Below are 21,671 nucleotides of genomic sequence, written 5' to 3'. Positions count from 1 at the left end.
ACTGAAATTAAAATCCTAAAACATGACTATATAATGTAGACTGCTTACTGAAATAAAGATTAAAACTCAAAACACACACACTCCAGTTCTACAACTTCCTCATAAAATGAGTTAGCAATCTGACCAACTTTATGTTAATCAGTTCCACATTCTAACACATTTATCTTACTGAAGTTGGCTTGCGCAATGAAGAAACCACTGCAGAAGGATAAATGCATGTAGAAGTAGAAAACTTTTATTGTAATCATGATTAGGCAGGTCACAAAAATTTAGCCAACATATTGAAGCACTAAACATCATATGGCAGCGGTTGTAGCTAATGGAGTAACAACGAGCAGATTCTATAGACACAGACTAGCTATACATCATTATATGGAATCTTGAACAACACTCATTATTGGCAAATGGTGGTGTTTGTGAAACTGAGGTAACTTTCGTAGCTGCCATACTCACACATTAATTACAAAGTGGAATGTACTTCTCAACAATTCAGAGACCTTCAACTGAAGATGTCCTGAATTGAAGAGTTTTTAAGAAAGCAGTTGCAAAGCCTCATGACTGAACACATAAATCTCAGTCATATTAGTGTGTTCACAAACCTCAAGTTAATCACACAGCAAGAGGAAAGTAAGAGATATTCATACCGTTTTGTGACACAGTAACATGACAACGATATCATCAATGCTTGTCGAGAGGGAGACAGTTTAATACTTGCCTTTTTCTCGAATGGGAAGGAATTTTGTTAAAGTAGCAGCTGATAATGGCATAAGAATCAAAGATGATGAAAGAAACGCAACATGTAGCTACAGTGAATGTGCACAGATTTCAGTCATTAACTGGGTTCCATAGCACTTATTTATTTCAAATGTCTGACACTTCTCTTTCATCATTCTCCCCTTGCTGCCCAGCAAAAAGAGGGCATTATTCTGCTCATCTGCAAAGTAAATGAGGAGAGGGAGAGGGGGGTGGGACATATATATGAATCCAAATGATTATGCATTAGCTGCTAAAACACCTCTGCCACTGTGATTTACATACATTACAGAAACAAATAATTGTCTATTCACGGAAGACCTTAGGTAACAGGAAGATAATGATCTAAAAAACACACACTAATGAATGATGTGAAAAAACTTAATGGTTTGGGGGGGGGGGGGATTTGTATTTTAGACACATAGTTTATTAATGTGGAAGGTTGAGCAGTAACAGCAGTTCTTTCAAGAGAGCAGGGGAAGATAACAAACAAAAATAATTAATATCTATTCTGCACTAATGAGATGTACTTTTAACAGCTTATATCTTTGTTTTTGTATACATGAATATGAAGTAATGTTCAAGTAACCATTACAACAACGAAAGTCCAGGTTGGAATATCAACAATTATGTAACAGTCTTTTTGTTGTGTCTGTCTACAACTCAATGTGTCATCTTTACAGTGAGTAGCAATCTATTTTTCATAATTGTTGAAATTACAACAAAGAGATGTTTTTTAAACTTATAAAAAATTTCTTCCACTAAAATGAAATTAAAGTTAGTTTTCAGATTTAAGGAAGCTTTTGATCACAACAGTTTTTACCCTGGTACCCCGCTCTCTCAATATTTTTGCAGTGTTCACAAAAGAACAGTTATAATCTAAAGTGAAATTGATAATTTCCTTTGTCACCAAATATTCAGTCCAAAGTACCAAGAGATAGAAGTGCCAACACAAATATTGCATTTCCACAGATTCAACACATAACAGCATGAGAGCACAAACAACAACTATTTCACTAAAAGACTGTACCATGCAACACACCATATTGCTTGTAAGCACTATGTAAAAACAATACTGAAACATCTCAAACATCAACAACTGAACAGGGACATTTTGTATTTTACACTAGCAGTAAGTGTTGCACACAACAGTAAGAACGATGAAAAAACAGCCTGGAGAATTTGTAGAAATGAAAAATATGATCTAATAACAAAACGCAATGGCACAATGGAGTCTGCTGAAACAGCTCTCCATACACATCTACAGCAAGCAATGAGTCCCACTTATCACTTTTTGTTTTTCTATGTAATTTGACACTACACATAATCTTTAGATCAGCTGGGACAGAACTGTGCGCATAATGCTGTGCTTCTTCAGTATAAACTTTTATCAAGTTTAACAAATCTTTAGGCTCAATGACAAGCAAACAACGACAGTACCATAGAGATGGGCCAATGATGCCACGTGCCCTTTACAAAGGGAATTAGCATGCATGGCAGAACTAGTTTCTCACACACACAGAGCAGAAGGTGCACAGGAACCAGACAACTGAGGAGACGGCCTCGGCCTTGGGCGTGGGCGTGACCGGGGTCGCATCTGGCTCCTGGTTGCGGTGTGCTACCGTAGACGATGCAGGCAGGCATACAGGTTATCAATGGCTTCCTGAATTTGTTGCCGCTCACAATCTTGCAGTCTCTTTCTAGCTTCTAAATCACGCCGTCTCCGATCGAGAGCATCTAATTCACGGCGCCGTTCAGTCAATAACCGGTACTGTCTTGTACATTGTTCTTGAAGAACACGCCTTTCTTCTGCTCGTTCTGAAACACAGATATGTACAGACACTGTTTAAAGAAAATAAACGTCTACCAATTTTCTAGTTGACTCTCAGAACTCATGGTTACATTACCGCACACCATTCATATCCAACAACACAGAGAAAAAATGAGTAGGTTTAAATTAGATAACCTTTTGATTATATTGTCTGTACAGAATAATGACAGACCTCATAACATTGTTACCATTTATTAAAATCATGTATCATAGAAACACCCCCATCCTAAATATATAGTAGTTAATGCTGTGTCACTCTAAAGCTATAAAATTTAGTACAGTATGAATACATGTTTTTGCATGTATCATATGACTGGTACTACTATTATGTGAAAGTAAAAAATAGCACTGTACTGATAAGGGAAGTGTCCTGGCCTGAACAATTCGATATTCACATAAACATTTCTTTGCTGTAAGATAATGGCGCCACACACAGCTAATTATGCAACATAAACACACACATTTAATTCTGGATATGCAACATACAGCTGCACAACTACATTGTGCCAGGCAGCTGCAATGTACCAGCACTGCAGCTTGCCTGGTGTGGAGAGTTGCATTGGATGGAGTGTGTGAAGGGAGAAAGGAAGTGAGGAGAGGGAGTTTGACCCCCCCCCCTCCCCCACACACACACCCTCCTCTCTAGATATATCTTAAGCTGCTCTATAATGATATTTTTTTAATCATTTCACTTAAACTCCATAGCTGCACTTCGATGAGAAATAACGGAAGCATGTACAACAAGACAATACCTAACCTAACCCAACCTCCTCCTCCTCTACTTCTTCTCCCCCCCCCCTTTTGGGGGGGGGGGGGGCATGGGTTAACACGTGTTACTAGCAAATGTTTGGATTTTCCCAATTATACCTCATTTATGACTTGTAAATTTGCCAGTCATAATTATCTGTTACACAGTATTGCTTCTTCAGTGACTGATGTTTTGTAGACATTAGATTCCAGCATTGCTACCAAGTAGGGCACTTGTCTTTACGAACACCCTCTGCCACTAGTAATTATGGGGGAGACTAAACATCCAAGGTCCCCAGTCCACAACTCACTCCCCCAGGATGGAATCAGTGTACCCCATCTGTCAGCATCTAGAGGCGAGACATGAGTACTAGTCTGGTATTTACCTAGTGTAATGTGGGAAACCGCTTAAAAACAACCCCTAGGCTGCCCAGAACGACAGCTCTCATTGTCGACCTGTGAGCAGATTCAAACTGGGGCCAGCAGGCGCCTCCATCCTGGAAGTGACTCTTTAACATGCCCAGCTATCTGGATTGGTGTGTACCCTCTGTTGAAACTACACCACAATCTGGCATGTAAGATGTTGCAGGGGCAGTCAGAGTCTTGTCTATCCTACTCTGTGTAGGTAGAACACAGTTTATGATCACTTGCACTGGCGGTAACACAGAGACCAGCAGAATGAACGGGTGTTTCCTGGGGTCAATGACAGTACAGTTCACAAACTGAATTGATAACCAAACCCATTGGGCTGTGGTACTTAGCAGCACATGAATGTCAGGAGATGACACCAACTGATGTGCTTACAGCGGTTGTAGCACATCATTCGGGCACACGCTGTGGCCATGCAGTCTGAAAATCTCTGACGTTCTCCCTATCGACAGTTGAGCAAGGCAGAAAAATCTAAATCACCATCAGATACTCAACCCCTCCCCTTTAATTGACAATTAGGGCTGGAAATGACCTGGCCTCTGTCAACTTCGCCAAGGATGGGGAGACGCAGGAATCACCACTAGTGGTTCCCATGGTAGGTTCTTAATGTGATCATCTGGGTTGGAAGCCAGTGCTGTTTGGGGGCGTCCTGGTTGATTGTTGGGGTCTGGGACACAGCTTCGGCTGCCTGCGGGATATGAAGCAGATGGGACCAACAGTTTGGCCACCTTGGACCGACCCTACAGTCTGAAAATGCTCAACCTCTATAGAAGGAGAGAGAAGAAGATTATCAGTGGCGGGGATGGGAGCTGGAAGCACCATAGGAGGTAGAAGTGATTTCACCTCCATCTGTTCCCATTGCTGGTTATTATCGACTTACTTTTGAAGCCTAACACACGGGTGGAGGTTGTACCAGTAAGAGAGAGGCTTGGAGTACATCACACAGACAGAGCTGATTCTGATGCTGAACCAGCTGTTCTTGGCTGGTCACAACCTCAAACATCTGTCCCCCACCCTCCACCCCGCATTTCCACTGACACTTGGGTCATCCCGGGGTTCAGGCGAAAAGCACGAGCCCAGATGTGGGAGCCCATATGATAATATCGCTGTGCCTGTGTGGGCAGTGTGCCTACCGAGATGAGTGCGCGAGGTTAAACAGGGCGTGGGGTTCGCATCAATGTAAAATTTCAGCTGAGTTACGTCCATTTAAAGGGGTGGACAGTAGGTGGCAAGAAAGCTAGTGGTATGTCCCCGGCGTCAACTGTCGTCAGTATTTTGCGCATCTTCATCTTGATGTCCTGACCATCTACGCAGCTTCTGAATTTGACATGGGATGGAGAGGGGCATTGTTCATGTGCTCAATGCCATTGTGTTGACACAATCCTGAAACACAGATGGCATGAACTGAGGGAACATGCCAGAACCAGGGTGGAAGGTGCTCTTTATACTCCAAACGTGATACACGGAGCACGGATAGGAGCTGCCACAGCAGCTGAAGTCATCTGTGCCACTTATGGAAAGTTAATGAGGGCACTAACAACTAGCAATCGCATTTGTCCTCCTTCCCCGGAAGAGGCTGGCAAAATAATCAACATGCACTCTTTGCCAGGGACAATCATTGTGTGGCCAAGGGTTGAAATGATGTACTGGGGCCAACCAGTCGAGGGTCACAGGCATGGCTGTTCTAGGTGGTGTGTTCAAGGTGGCATCAACCCTAAGCCAATACACATGACACAGTACTTTCATTCTACATATTCCCCAACGTGGGATGTGGAGGAGCTTCAATATGCAGAGACAGAGCACAGGCGGAACTATCACCCAGCAACTAGCATCATCCATAGCTGACAAAATTATCCCCCCCCCCCCCCCCCCCCCCCCCCCAGTGATGCTACGCCGGTGCTGTTTTATGGAAAAATAGGTGTGCCATTCCGGGTCAGTGTCTTAAGCAAGTACTCCAACCAACCCTGCCATACAGCAAACAACAACACCATGTCGAGAAGTGAATAACAGCCCGTTTCTGCTGCTACTTTATGCACTGTAAACACAAATTCATCAAGGCTGTGTAGCTCATATGCAACTAAGGCAAAACACAGCATCTCATTCACATCAAATCTGGCATCTGAGCCACACGGCAAACGGGAAAGCGTGTCGGCATTGGTGACCTATGTGGTGAGCCAATAATGGATCCCCTGGGTGTAGTTACTTAAGAACGACACCCACCAATGCAGCCACTGCACTGTTTCATTGAGAAGTTATGAAAGGGACCCAAAGAATGCAATAAGGGGCTTGTGATTGGTAATCCGGTAAAGCATAGTTCTATGGTAATCCGGTAAAGCATAGTTCTACAGAGATACAACTGAAGCCTCCACACACCATATGTGATAACCAATGCTTCTTTTTCAACTTACATGTAATTCCTCTGCACCACCTATAATGTTTTTTATGCAAATGTAACAGGCTGTTCTGTGCCATTGGTGTATTTGTGGGACAGCACAGTATCAATGCTACTATCCAGGGCAACAGTGGCAAGTGTTAAACACATGCCAGGATGGAATGTTGCAAAAAAAAAAAAAAAAGAGCCAACCTAAGGTTTTTTTTTTTTTTTTTAGTTGCATGAAAGCCTTCTAGCACACGTCTGACCACACAAATTTAACACTTTTTTTACACAACTGATTGAACAGATGGGAAATGTGGACCGCACTGGTAATAAACATGGAGTTATAGTTTACCTTGCAGAGGAACAATTTTAGTTCTTTGTGGTTCTTAGAAGCCGGTAAGTTAGTTATTGCATCCACATAATCCTGGGTGGGCGTGAACTCATTTTTACATTATGCATGTCTCAGGTACTCGACACTTGGCTAAAAGAAGCTACATTTCTTTAGGTGCCAACACAGACCATAGGCTTGGAGCTGGTCAAACAATGTCTGTAGGTTGCACAGGATTGCATAGGTGCTGCTCCCACATAGCCCCAGTAACTGAAAAGTCATCTAGATAATTAAAACAGTTGAGGATACCTTGAATAAGTTGCTCAATGTATCTCTGAAATATTGTGAGAGCATTTAAAACCCCAAATAGCAAGCTGCTGCATGATATGTGCTGAATGGCATATTAAACACTAAAAACTATTGGGTCTGATCTTCTCCAGGCAACTGAAAGTAGTAGTCAAAAAATAAATTTCTGGAAAATAATGGTCACTAGCCTATTTAGCCAACAATTCTTCTGGCCAAGGAAGTGGATACCAAGTGACATTTGCTTATGCATTAACAGTACACTTAAAATCACCACAAATGCAAAGTGATCCATTAACTATGACCACGGACGTAGCCCACCGACTAGACGATGCTGGGGATATAACACTCACACTTTGGAACCTATCTAACTCTGCTTTAACTTGCTCGCACTTGGTGAAAGGCACTCGATGAGCTCTACAAAACTTAGGCACTGCCAACTGCTTTAAGCAACATACTCAATTCCGTGAATGTGATTGCAGGCATGCTGACAAGAGACAAGATATTGCTGACGCATGCCAGCCAAGGCAGACACTCTTAAGGTACCTTAGTTTGCAGAATGCAAAACTGATGATGCCCCAGATAGAGCAGTGACACCACTGATGCTGTAGTGTGCAATCTGTACATGATTTGACAGCATGAACTTTTGTGGGGTCCTTTGGCAACAACAGGGAGGAAAAAGTTGCTTGAGCCTCCACTTGCTTTGGGACATACCAACAGTGAACAAAGCGCTTCTGTTTGTGTGCCTCTATTGATAATTAAGACAGGGGATGAGCAACTGCTATAGTAACTACTGAGTCCCATATGACCAGACTACCATGTGCTCGGTAAGTCAGATGATAAAATTGCTTTAAACTCATCATCTGATCACAGAGCACAACAGCAACCAATATTAGTAACAACATTGATATAAAAGAAAATGTGAAGCATCACTTGAGCTGATGTAGTTACACTCTGAGCTTTAGCAATTTTTAAAATGTTACTTGAGGTGCGATCAGATGTTATAAAGCCTTTGCACTTAGTTCTTGATTAGAAGTGAGATGGATAACATCATGGATTAAGGAGTCCGCATGCGATGCGATGCGCCACCCTTTTTACAGGAAAAAGTCACGCCTTAAGTGTGCTGAGCCTCATAAGTCATCAACCCTTGCTGTGTAGGACTGCTTACTTTGGTCAATCCAATTATTAAACTTGACCCTAGATGGAACAGCTGAGTCTGATGACTGTAATAGTCACTCAGCAAACCACAAACATCAGAAAAAGTCAAACTACCAGCATCAGAGAGTGGGCATAGTTTTTGCAACACTTCATACAGTTTACTACTAGAAGACAGTAAGACTGTGCACTGACGGTCAGTGTCAGTTACTTGACTTGCCTTGCAATGAAGAACAATATGACAAATAGGCATCCAAACTACTGTTTGCCTCACTGAAGCAGGAAGAGGAAGAGGCAAGGAAATGGCAGCCACTAACTGCTGTCGGTTTTGCTGCAGTCTTAACAGCAAGGTCTGCAATTGCTGGTGCAATTCCCACAGCTTTTCTTACTGTTGCTGTTGGAAACCCCACTGTTTTCCTTGCTGTTGCTGCAGCTGCTGCTGCTGCCTCAACTTTAAAAGCTTGGGATCCATGTTCCACTGCAGAAAATTTGTAATTAAAACTGAATATTCAATAAATTAATCAGAAAAAGAACAGGGCAGTATTACTTGATGACTGGATACTTCACATCACGAATAGCGGCAACAATGGGTTGTCTTAAAGTTGCTATGGTTAAAGTATATTGAGACTTTTATCAACACAGAGAAATGAACCAGTGTCACAACTCTGAGGAATTGTGAAAAGTCAACAGCCAAAGCAAGCGCCATGTCTTTGAACAGGCGTGCTGCCACAGACATGTCACTATGGAGCAGTTAGCCACGTAACACAACACTGGTCAACCTCATACATGCAAGTGAATGGCTTCTACTTGTTGCTCCATCAGCAGCTCATTTAGGTCCCTCAGCAAAAACAACTCTCCTGGTGAAAAATGAGAAATAGGTGGATTGGCAATGGAGAGAAAAAATTGTTTCTTGAGTTACAGACTTTATTTCAGTTGATGGTGACGACAGGCATCAACTGCTTCAGTCTATGGATCTACTCTGCAGGGTATCAGCAGCACAAGCTGGTGGCAGCAATTTAATAGTGTATGGTATGCGTATGTGGCAGGAACCTAAACTTCTGGTATCCACTGACAAATGCAAAAGATGTCTCCAATGCTAAACAGGTTTTGGAGACTGCAAGCACCCAGCAACATTGCACAATAATGATAGCATCTACAAATAAATCAATCAGCAATTTTCAAACATAGCACACTCTTGTTGAACTCTTTGGAATAGCATATTTAGTTATAAACCACATAGCACACCACATGAAGCTCTACTTCCAAAATCTCATAGCAAGTGCTGTATTATGAGACACACAAGGTATCAGTCTGGAATTATATGATAATACCAAATTTCCTTTGACAGCTATCATTCTGTGTATTAACTTTGTAAATAGTGCAGATGTAAAGGAAGCAATTCAGTGAGAGAGAAAGAGAGAGAGAGAGAGAGAGAGAGAGAGAGAGAGAGAGAGAGAGAGATATCACAGTAAACCAACTAACCTGCAGCATATCTATGGTATGCTTCAAAGATCTCTTCCACTCCATTCCAGCGAGAACATTCTTCCTCTATGGACAAAGGTGAATCAGGGCACTCAGGTCGCAAAGGTGTTGGCAGAGGTAATGTTAAGGCTGGGACTGAACTACTGCTGCTTGTAGCCGCCCACCTCTTGACGCCATCCTGTATCAGTACAGCAGCAGCAGGGCGTCAGTGTGCGCGCACCATTCTGCCCTGGGGCTGGATTGTTACAGTTGTTACAACTTCTTTATCCCTGTCTGGACTGAGGGCACGTTGGAGCGTACTGCAGCTTTGCTGCAATAGGCTGCCACAGAATTTACACACTTCCGCCGTAATCGTTCTGCGAGAACAGTCTGCAGATCAGTTCACTCTCTGGAAAGTTAGAGCCTCAATTTCAGACAAATGGAGGTAACATAATCATGCATAAGAAACAAAGATCATGTTACAAAATATTTTTAAAAAGTAAATAATCTGCAACAAAATACAAAGAGAACAAAAACATCAATACAAAATAATGTTCAATCACATAAACATGTAACAATAATAACATACAGCAGTCTGTAATTAGGCCCTGAATACCATTTAATTTACAATGAAACATTATTAAGAAGTTCACACTCAAAATTCTAATGCCAGGGAGTGTATATCTGGAATACTTAGAATGAAAGGTGGTTGCAAATTACTGGACAAACGGGCTGTATTTTCCTCACACTCAATATAAATCTCTAATTTTACAAACATTTCAAAGATGAAAGTTTGAAAGTTTTGACTGAAGTATTCACTGGATATGCCATTTATTATAAATGTAAAAAGTACATTGTTGCCGCTGCTCAACCTACATTCAGACAGCAATTGGATGTCATGCTGCTGCCGTGTCAAGCCAAGGTTTATATGAACAATTTGCAAATGTGGAAGTACCTGTCATCAGAATAAGTCTAACTGAATATCCAGCTGGTGCACTACTTGAAAGGTCCCCCCCCCCCCCCCCCCCCCCCCCCAGTGTTCCCAGGCATTAGTATCAGAGTCAGCCCGCAATTTCATGCAGTAACATCACAATGATGAAGATTCTATGCATGTGTGTTTCCATGGATGTGGGTCTAAACAAATTTCCCAGCCACTACTGAAGAGGTAACAAGGATATATACAGATGTGGTGAACAACGAATCTCAGTTTGCCATTTGATCAAAACTGTCAAGATTAACGTAAGCATCGCGTTTGCAATTACTAAAAGACTTACGTTGATAATGTTTTTTTCTCGTAAGAGAGCTATCACAAGACGTAGGAACTGTGATTAATAACACAGTTTATGCCAGAGGATGATGAGTCACAATGGATCATTTTCTAACACAAGGCCGCACCACAATGCCACACAAATACTAGGGGATACCTAAATCAACACACACAGGTCAAAGGATTGGTTGTACATTGGCTGAAGAGTCTTGTCAAGGATAAGACTTACTGAACTTGCTTCCTGCACCACTGCTAATATAGGTAAGAAACATTTCACACAGGCAATGGGAACTTTTAAGCTATACTTGCTTGACAGGATTCAGCAATATCACGATCTGGACATCTGATGATGTCCCTCTATGAAAAAGATGATACATTAATATCACAGATTTATACTTGGTAACAATGGTAATTACAACCTTTTCAAATCAACTAGTAATTTGTATGTTGTTGTTGTGGTCTTCAGTCCTGAGACTGGTTTGATGCAGCTCTCCATGCTACTCTATCCTGTGCAAGCTTCATTATCTCACAGTACCTACTGCAGCCTACATCCTCCTGAATCTGTTTAGTGTATTCATCTCTTGGTCTCCCTCTACGATTTTTACCCTCCACGCTGCCCTCCAATACTAAATTGGTGATCACTCGATGTCTCAGAACATGTCCTACCAACCGATCCCTTCTTCTAGTCAAGTTGTGCCACAAGCTCCTCTTCTGCACAATTCTATTCAATACCTCCTCATTAGTTATGTGATCTACCCATCTAATCTTCAGCATTCTTCTGTAGCACCACATTTCGAAATCTTCTATTCTCTTCTTGTCTAAGCTATTTATCGTCCACGTTTCACTTCCATACATGGCTACACTCCATACAAATACTTTCAGAAATGACTTCCTGACACTTAAATCAATACTCGATGTTAACAAATTTCTCTTCTTCCGAAATGCTTTCCTTGCCATAGCCAGTCTACATTTTATATCCTCTCTACTTCGACCATCATCAGTTATTTTCTCCCCAAATAGCAAAACTCTTTTACTACTTTAAGTGTCTCATTTCCTAATCTAATTCCCTCAGCATCACCCGACTTAATTTGACTAGATTCCATTATCCTTGTTTTGCTTTTGTTGATGTTCATCTTATACCCTCCTTTCAAGACACTGTCCATTCCGTTCAAATGCTCTTCCAAGTCCTTTGCTGTCTCTGACAGAATTACAATGTCATCGGCGAACCTCAAAGTTTTCATTTCTTCTCCATGGATTTTAATACCTACTACGAACTTTTCTTTTGTCTCCTTTATTGCTTGCTCAATATACAGATTGAATAACATCGGGGATAGGCTACAACCCTGTCTCACTCTCTTCCCAACCACTGCTTCCCTTTCATACCCCTCGACTCTTATAACTGCCATCTGCTTTCTGTACAAATTGTAAATAGCCTTTCACTTTCTGTACTTTACCCCTGCCAACCTCAGAATTTGAAAGAGAGTATTCCAATCAACATTGTCAAAAGTTTTCTCTAAGTCTACAAATGCAAGAAACGTAGGTTTGCCTTTACTTAATCTTTCTTCTAAGATCAGTCATAGGGTCAGTATTGCCTCACGTGTTCCAACATTTCTACGGAATCCAAACTGATCTTCCCCGAGGTCGGCTTCTATCAGTTTTTCCATTCGTCTATAAAGAATTCGCGTTAGCAATTTGCAGCTGTGACTTATTAAACTGATAGTTCGGTAATTTTCACATCTATCAACACCTGCTTTCTTTGGGATTGGGATTATTATATTCTTCTTGAAGTCTGAGGGTATTTCGCCTGTCTCATACATCTTGCTCACCAGATGGTAGAGTTTTGTCAGGACTGGCTCTCCAAAGGCTGTTAGTAGTTCTAATGGAATGCTGTCTACTACGGGGGCCTTGTTTCGACTCAGGTCTTTCAGTGCTGTGTCAAACTCTTCACGCAATATCATATCTCCCATTTCATCTTCATCTACATCCTCTTCCATTTCCATAATATTGTCCTCAAGTACATCGCCCTTGTATAGATCCTCTATATACTCCTTCCACCTTTCTGCTTTCCCTTCTTTGCTTAGAACTGGGTTTCCATCAAAGTTCTTGATATTCATGCAAGTGGTTATCCTTTCTCCAAAGGTCTCTTTAATTTTCCTGTAGGCAGTATCATCTTACACCTAGTGAGATAAGCCTCTAAATCCTTACATTTGTCCTCCAGCCATCCCTGCTTAGCCATTTTGCACTTCCTGTCAATATCATTTCTGAGACGTTTGTATTCCTTTTTGGCTGCTTCATTTACTGCATTTTTATATTTTCTCCTTTCATCAATTAAATCCAATATTTCTTCTGTTACCCAAGGGTTTCTACTAGCCCTCATCTTTTTACGTATTTGATCCTCTGCTGCCTTCACTATTTCATCCCTCAGCTACCCATTCTTCTTCTACTGCCTTTCTTTCCCCCATTCCTGGTAATTTGTAATAATATTGAAAAACATGTGTCAGAATGCATCAATACATAATTTTTATCATCTGGCACTAAAATCTTAGTAAACAAATCCACCATATTAGAATACATGCAAAAAATGCTGTCCTTGCTAGTACCAAGAAAAATGGCTGACAAATGATTAATACCAGACAGAATACAAGCATCCGTTGTAGATTACTACCGGTTCATGTTGTCATGAAATATCCCCAAAAGAATAAATTTGCTGTACATTTTGTAAGTAATTTCTGATAAATTTCAACACAATGAACAATTATTTGATAGTGCAGTGTGAAACATTTAGTTTTGATTAAACTACGATAATATCTCTTACCATTTAATTCCCTCACAACCGGATTTATTTTTTTTTTTTTTTTTTTATTGTGAAGGGGGGGGGGGGGTGCAGAAATATGCGAGGGTGACAAAAAGAACACACAAAAACTGACAGCTCAGTTGTGCATTAATACTATAAAAAGTGCCACCATAGGTAATTCGAAAGTTTGAAACCACGTTTGTTTTCAAAGAAATCCCTGAGTGACAGCAGAAATTTTTAACTGATAACTCAGGTGAGATGCCAAAGCAAGAGGAGATGAAGGAAGATTATTCTTATTATTGACAGATGCCCCTTTTTTTGAGTTGTTAATGTTGCATGTTTCTTGACAACTGTGCTAGTAGCAGAAGAAAATTCACTCTGTGGAAGCAAAATACAGAATGGCAATAGTGCAAAACCAATTTCATCATTTACGACAAAGAAAGTAAAGAAAATGAATGTTCTACAGCTTATCCACCAGTTTGTTGTAGCTTGTGATACTGTGACACAGTACACCATACTTGATGGCAGATTTGCAATTCTTGGCTATGGTGCACTATCAGGTGCCGCAGAGAATGATGATTTCCCCTAATGAGAATGGGAATTCATCTCAGACATTTTAGTGAATGGTATATTCCAGGAGTTTTTGGGATGATATCCTGACTTTCACATCCCATATAAATGCAAGTGAGCTGTGTAGCACTCTAATGAAGGAACAATCTGAACTAGATGGTGGAAGGAGTGGTAACACTGTGAATGAAGAAGATGAAGAAGTAGCAAGGTTTTTGGTGGCTTTATAAAGATTTGATATTGCCTGGGAGTTATTTTATCTCAGTTCAAACAGTTCTCTCCTGTTCTCCTGTACCAACCAGCTGGAAAGAAAAAGAAAAATAATTTGTATAATTTCTTTAACTTCCATATCATGTGTTTGCTGAGTCATTTGGTGAATAACATGATTTTTGAATAAAAGTATCTTCTTTATCCATATGATTCTTATAAATCAAGACCTCAGTTGGAAATTTTACATGTGAGTTAAAAGAAAAACTATACAGTTCATGCTAAGTTGTGTTTCAGTTTCCAGCACAAGAAGAGCGCGTAATAAAGAGAGTACTATTATCAATTGAAAATGTTTCTTTCAGATACTGGATCGCTCCATCAGCTTAACTCCTATTTGAGGAAAGCTGCCATTTAAGGAATACACTCATTAAAAAGGGATTTTATTGCATTTCTTTCCAAATATCTGTGGTATCACTGATAGTGTGACAGCAAATGAATTGTGGCGGATCCACACAACAAATATCAAGCCTAATAATTGTCAAAGATTAAAATGCAGACATGGAAACAGACAGTCTCTGTTTACAAGCATACAACGCAAAGAGAGCTTCATTGAGAAAACTATAACATTTCAAAAATATGCTCTGGCTAATCAATACTTATTAGCAGAAACATATAAAGGTACAAAAAATTATTTTAGCTTTTGGAACTGTTTGCTGCTTCCTCAGGGAGTAAAGAGGGACAAGCTGAGGAAGGTGACAGGATGTCCTCAAAGCATGTCGTCCAAGCGACATGTCCCTCCTTTCTAGCCTTCCCCAACCTTTCTCATAGTTCTGAAAGTTGGGATAGATTATGTACTTTTACATGGTCCCAAGAGCAATACTGGAAATTTGTCTCTTGGAAGAAAGTACTCACCATTCTGTCCCTTTGTAATTTTATAGTTCATACAATAAAACAAAAATCGGTCATTAGACATAAAAGTAGGAACTCGAGAATGTTACAGGGCGATTGCTGTTCACAGTACATATCAAAAAACGGGTGGGTGTCCACGACTTACAGCCATGCAAACGGGTGACTGTTGCCCTATTCCTCTGCCAGAAGCTGTAAAATGGGCTAAGCTGACATGATGGAAGTCTACGCCCTGGCACTAAAGTGAATTTGGTTGGCACACTTATATAAGCCCACTGTCTGCTGCCGGGGTTGGAACACTGTTGATGCAGCATAGTATGTGTGCCAGTGAACTGTGGTGAACTGGATTATACTGTGCCTGTGTCTTGCACCATGCTGTGGTCTCAGCAATCAAAAATGATGTCCTCTCACAACACTGCTAGTGCGAATGGCCTAAATACCACGCACACCAGCTACACAGTATCAGCCATCGACCACAGCCAGCATTCAGAAGTACTCCAAGCCAATCGTCAACCTAATGCAGGTCAACCAGCCTCAACTACTACTAGATACTGCCTCTGCCAGCTGCAGGACTATGGGCTGCACCTAGCATTGATGCTGCCTGGAGTTCAACCGGTGCCTTCCGGCTGGGGATCATCTGCTGGCTGAGATCAACTTACTACAGGGTGCATACTTGGGAGCTGTTGGTTTGCAATCTGCACTCAGGTGCCACCTGCACTGGGCCCACCCCAGGCTGTTGGCTGATCACGCAATGCACTAAATGTTGCGAGTGACTCACATCTGAGTTTGTTCCTGGAGGATGCCTGCCACCTGTCCAGGCCTGCCAGAGCTCTCCATGCCCACCGATGCACTGCCCCTCTGGCCAAGCGACTGTGCCGTTGCTGTATCCTGCTGCTGCACACTAAGCTAAGCAAACAATGACACCCAGGGCAGGCGTGCACCATTAGGACACTGACTACAGCGAGATGACGCTTTCTGCTGTTGTCTGAACTCAGATTAATGAACTTACTGTCATCCTCTCACTGCCTCTATAGCTCTACAATGGTCGATCAAGTGGTTCATCTTATCTGCTGCCCTGTCAAACATCCTGCATCAACACCACAGCATGTAGCAAGATCAGTAGCATTTTGATACATCCTGACCCTGGTTTAACTGGTATCAGATATGACCAGGGGCTTCAAGCAACATCACAAATCAATGCAGACCATCGTCAGCACATTGGGGTGAGTGAAGAAACAATGTTTTCTGTTTGTGAGTCTTTCAAATGTGATGGCAGGCTTAAGGGACTGGTATTAGCATGTAAGTGAGAAGTTTGTTAGAACTAATGAGAGTAGAGATTTGAATCAGTTCAAGGGCATGTGAATAGGATTACACCAGTACAGAAGTGGTTAGGTGCACTCAGTGGAATTATATCCCTGTATGGAGTCTCGCCCAGTGAAATGCATCATATTTAAACAATATGCACATTATGCCAGGCAGTGTGACAAATACACACAGTTGATAATTATGTGAAAAGACTGAATTGTATTTAGTAATGTTAGAATTAAGTGTCCTCCTGTGTCAGACAATTACCACACAGGAAGCAATTCAGTCTTTTTGTTGTATCAAATAGCTCAACTGAAAGCAGGTAATACAGACCCACATAGCTAGTTACATGCTGTGAAAGAAGATACAGCCTAGTACACTTCATCTGTTCCTTCCCTAGATTCAACTACTACTAGCGTCATCTATCCTTTTTCAGGCAAGGCAGGAGAGTATGATTTAGTGTCTGCAGATGACCTGTTAACAGCTGCAAAGCTGGGAGATTGTGCAGCTGAACAGTAGTTATAAACAACCACGTTAAATTTGATGGGGAATGCTGGAACTTACGAAATATATCATGAGCCGTAAGGAATGTTCTATCATTTGATGAACGAAGGAGAGGCCTAGCAGAGTGATACAGGAGGCAGAATAGCTGCAGATATTATCATGAGCAGTGAAATGGAGTATCACATAAGCAGAAAGAATCCGTTGAATGTTTTGTGGGAAGGATACAAAAATTAATGTTAATACTTATGAATTAACAAACAGTGAAGGCACAAATAGTCATTCTGCAGGAAGTAGAGCAGAGGAATGCATTTTTCTGTTAACTGCCACGTGATGTATAGAGAAAGGTGTGCACAGAATTTTCAAGGACTTCACTGATGCCATAGGCATTGCTATGACTCTTGAGGATAAAGAGGCGGTAACTAGAGGCCATGACAGAAGAAATTTCTTTTCTACTGATGTTAAAGGCTACCAGTGTGGACATTCGGATCACATACGAAGAGGAGGAGGAGGAGGAGGAGATTAGTGTGTAATGCCCAGTCGACAATGAGGTCATTAGAGACAGAACACCCGCTCAGATTAGGGAAGGGTGGAGAAGGAAATTGGCCATGCCTTTTCAAAGGTAGCATCCCGGCATTTGCCTGAGAAATTTAAGGAAATCACAGAAAACCTAAATCTGGATGGCCAGACGTGAGTTTGGACCATCATCCTCATGAGTGAGAGTCCAGTGATCTAATCACTGCGCTATCTCACTCGGTCGCATATGGAGATTCACAGTGTTGGAGATGTGGCAGGTTTGGATGCAGAGTGCAAGATTGTGGAAGTAAAGGGCATAAATGGGGCAAGACAGAATATGAACAATCAACCATTAAATGGCAATGGAAGCCCCAGATCCACTGGTTGGCATCCCCAGTGAATTGTAATGCTTTAAAAATGTATGCAGTGGTGGAATGTTGTCCGATTGACAAGATAGATGGTAGAGAACAGAGATTTTTGTTAGACACAGGTGCTCCAGTATCTGTGGCAAGTCTGGACCTCTTGGGAAAGGGGTGGTTAAACTCTTTTTGGTATAGGTTATTTGGAGGGGAGGGGGGCGGTGCGAGGGGGTAATAATGTGCATTTACATGGTTCATTGATGTTAAGTTTCCAGGTAGATGCAAGATGCAGAGCAGTTTGGGAAAACATGGAAGTTTTGGCCAATATAGGTAAAGAGCACTGCACAATCCTACAACTAGACTTCCCGTGTAAGCATCATGCAAACACTGATCTTGGACAACACATGGTACAACTCACAGAAACATAGTTCCATCTGGGGGGGGGGGGAGAGCTATCGTTGGTGACACACTGCCACAGGGCTCAACACTCGTGAAGGATCGGTCAAACTGCATAAAAAAATCACTAAGGATCAATTTGCATGATACGGTACCACAAGGTACAGAGAAACTGTTTCAGCAGAATGTGGAAACAGAACTACCTGTAAACTTATGATGTGTGGTGTAACCACTGAAAGATAATGATGAATTATATAAAGCACAATGAGTTGTGCACAGAAGTATTGTACACATGTGGGGAAGATGGTGAGCAAGTAGTGCCTGTTGATATTGATAGTTTTGGGACTGAACATGTAAGTTTGTCTAAAAGATTACTGGTTGCCAATTTTGATGTTCTAGATGAAGATGATCTAGCCAGGACAAGCTCACACCTTGGCCATAGGCAAGTACCAGTATATAGGGTGCCTAGATGACCAAGGAAAAAAAAATCCCCAATTTTTCCCATTTCCCAGTTAAAATACACTTTTCCTTTGGTGAAAATACACTTTTTCCATGTTAGGTGACAGTATACTGTCCCTCAGAACTGTAACACTTATCAATCCTATGAATGGTTAAGGTTTTATGCACCAGTGTAGAACTTTCGGGGGGGAAAAATAAAGAACTGCATATTTTCGTATTATGAAAGTATAAATTTGAATTCCACCAAACAAAGCACGTTAGTTTCCAAAACATTGAAATTGAGATTGTGATGTGCCATTCTATGCCAATCCTAGCTCATGTAACATTATCTCGCCAGCCGATGACAGCACATATTCAGAGCTTAGGCCACGTGAAGTAGCCAGTCAATAGCACCATCACTGTTAAGTAGCACGAACACAAATAGGAAAAGTTTATGGTTTAAATTAATATACACAGACTACATATAGTATACATACAATATTGGTCATTTTTTGCGTGTGTTACACTTTAAGATACATCACACAAATGTGCCAGTAAAATTTTAAATGGTGAATTCATGTCTGGTCTCCTAGGCTCAAAATTATTCTAAGCGGCTGGTACTCAAAGTATCTATCAAGTTTTAAATGAGAGTAAAATGCTCTGTGACTTTATAAATTCATCAAACATTCTCACACGTAACATAGTATGTCTTGCGTAAAAGGAAACTTACTTCGAAACTAATGCTTCTCAAACAACCACTCTTAATATTTTCCCATAACCTGTTAGCAACAGGTTCGTTTTAGCAGCTGCCAGAGAGTGCCAGAAAACAGGCGTTACTGCGTGTGCGCAGCTACGGTGATGTATGAAGCCCGTATGTTCACATGAACTTACATTACATCATAAAAGGAGGACATCAGAGGCTACTCCAACAGCATCGGCATTTGGTAAACCATACTAAAATGCACGATTCGTCTTAAAGTGCATATTCGTATGTCCAGATTTGCAACGAAATAGTCGCCAACTTGATATCAAGCTTTTCAGTGTGGTTTTCGGAACATAAATTTTCTTGTCGTACCACTACTTTATCATCTCATGTTCGGTTCTTTATTATTGCATATGTGACAGAAGACGAAAACGCGCACTCAAAATTCAGCGAACAGTTGAAACTATCTAACAGTTTGGATGGAAACACTTCATTTCAAATAAATTGACTGCCTGTGCGGTAAAGATTAATAAAGTGACATTTCTTTAGTAAACTGACAAAATAACTTCATTGCTCTGCAAGGCGCTTAATTCTTGACAGCCAAAAACATGGAATTAAAATAAAATCAGAAAACAAACTAATAACAATTTTAGTCTTCCATAATAATGTGAATGCATTTTAATTCATTTGATAGCTCCCAGCCACAGGTATCTGTTTTGTTTTCATTTGACATGAGAGCTTGAAATGAAGAGGAAACAGCAAAATCACTAACAGCCAAACTTCAACTAGCCAGAAGCGGGAGAAGGTACTGCTCATATGTGACTTAACTATGCATGCGCGTGAGCCTGCTGGAAAGTGCTCAAATGAACCCAATGCAAAGAATTGTGACATCACACTCATCGTAAGCAGTTTGTTTTTATGAAATACCACACAGTCTTCGTCCTAAAGCCATTGACACATTTTTCTGTATACAGACGCTCAGTTATTACCAGTCAACAGTTAACTGAATACTAGAACACTCAAAAATTCCCAGAAATCTAAAAAATTCCTAGCTCTTCCCCGGTTTTCTCCCAGATGAAAAAATTACCAGGTTTTTCCCAGATTTCCTGGGGCATATACATCCTGGTATAACTGCTTTACAAGCAAATGTGAAGCATTAACAAGAAACAGAAACAACAGCAATGGAGAAGTTGCTGTTAAAATTTGAGGAACTATTTAAATCGCGTGTACTATTGCCATCAACCGGAGTCATGCAACACAGGATCCCAAGTTGGAACCAATCACCTGCGTACTATAAGCCAACAGATGTCCCATCCTGTATAACTGGTCATGGAGAAAGTCATTAACTGCCAATTACATGATGAGGAAAGCACTGGTACCTGGTGTGTGCCTGCAGTAATGTTTGTGAAGAAGATTTTGGACAATCTTAAGTAGTTTTCCAGACAATCTGAAGTAGTTTTCCGAGACAGGCAAATAATTAGTTTTTTTTGTTTTTTGTTTAGCAAACTACTATGGGAAATTTGTCCACGGATTTGTGGAAATAGCATGACCTCTCATGCACTTATTAAAGGTGTGAAGTTCCATTGGATGCTGAAGTACAAAAACTGCATTTGAAAAAACTGAAGCATTTGCTGACAACTAATACAGCACAGACATGGTTATTGAGGTGAAAGGATCGATCCAGTAGAATTTCACATTGGGCACTGGAATTGATTGAGTTCCGTTTTGAAGTTATAAATCCACAAAGAAGCACAGTGATGTGATGGCCTTAGTAGGAAAATTGGTGTAGTTCAGTTAGTAGGTCATAGCAGTGCTGAATGACAGAGTGCGCAAGGTGCTGACACAGATTTCGAGCTATTTGCAACACAACCACAGCTGGCTATTCTATGGCGTGTAGTGCAAGACAACAAGGTTCCTGTCACACTGAGAGAAGAATTGTTAGAACAGGCACACGACCACATGTTATCCATTTATAGAGGGCATACAACCATGGATCAAACAGTGGGCAAACATTAGTTGTTGAGAATGCATAGACAGGACATAGAGCAGTATGTAAAAGAAAGAAAAAAAGAAACTGAGTGCCACGAGCATGTGCGGGAGCTGTGAAACTTTTTGAAATGATCAGGATGCGCATTTTAGGATCTTTTAGCCAGATACCAAAGGGAAAACACAACCTTTTTGCTCCTACAAATCATTCCTCTTATTGTGTAGGGATGATAACTATCTTGAATCAGCGAGCAGACACAGTAGTGCATGCAATGGTGAACAATTGGTTACTAAAATTCAGTGTTCCAGAAATGATGATCACGGATTGAGAGCACTAACTTG

The 21,671-nt window shown here is 41.0% G+C and overlaps 1 protein-coding gene across 1 annotated transcript in view; it reads right to left on the bottom strand.

Moving 5' to 3' along the window:
* Positions 1 to 898: 898 nt before the first annotated feature.
* Positions 899 to 21,671, bottom strand: part of LOC126092585 (protein piccolo) — a 650,406-nt gene continuing 629,633 nt past the window's right edge. Inside the window, exons 17-18 of the mRNA XM_049908272.1 lie at positions 9,406 to 9,793; positions 899 to 2,571 (exon numbers count right to left, since the gene is read on the bottom strand). Of these exons, the coding sequence (XP_049764229.1) occupies positions 9,738 to 9,793 (56 nt within the window). The 3' untranslated portion in view covers positions 899 to 2,571; positions 9,406 to 9,737. The remainder of the gene's footprint in view (positions 2,572 to 9,405; positions 9,794 to 21,671) is intronic.

Source organism: Schistocerca cancellata, chromosome 7 (genome assembly GCF_023864275.1).
Source record: "Schistocerca cancellata isolate TAMUIC-IGC-003103 chromosome 7, iqSchCanc2.1, whole genome shotgun sequence".
NCBI classification, from domain to species: domain Eukaryota; kingdom Metazoa; phylum Arthropoda; class Insecta; order Orthoptera; family Acrididae; genus Schistocerca; species Schistocerca cancellata.
This window is presented reverse-complemented; position numbering and strand designations above follow the sequence as displayed.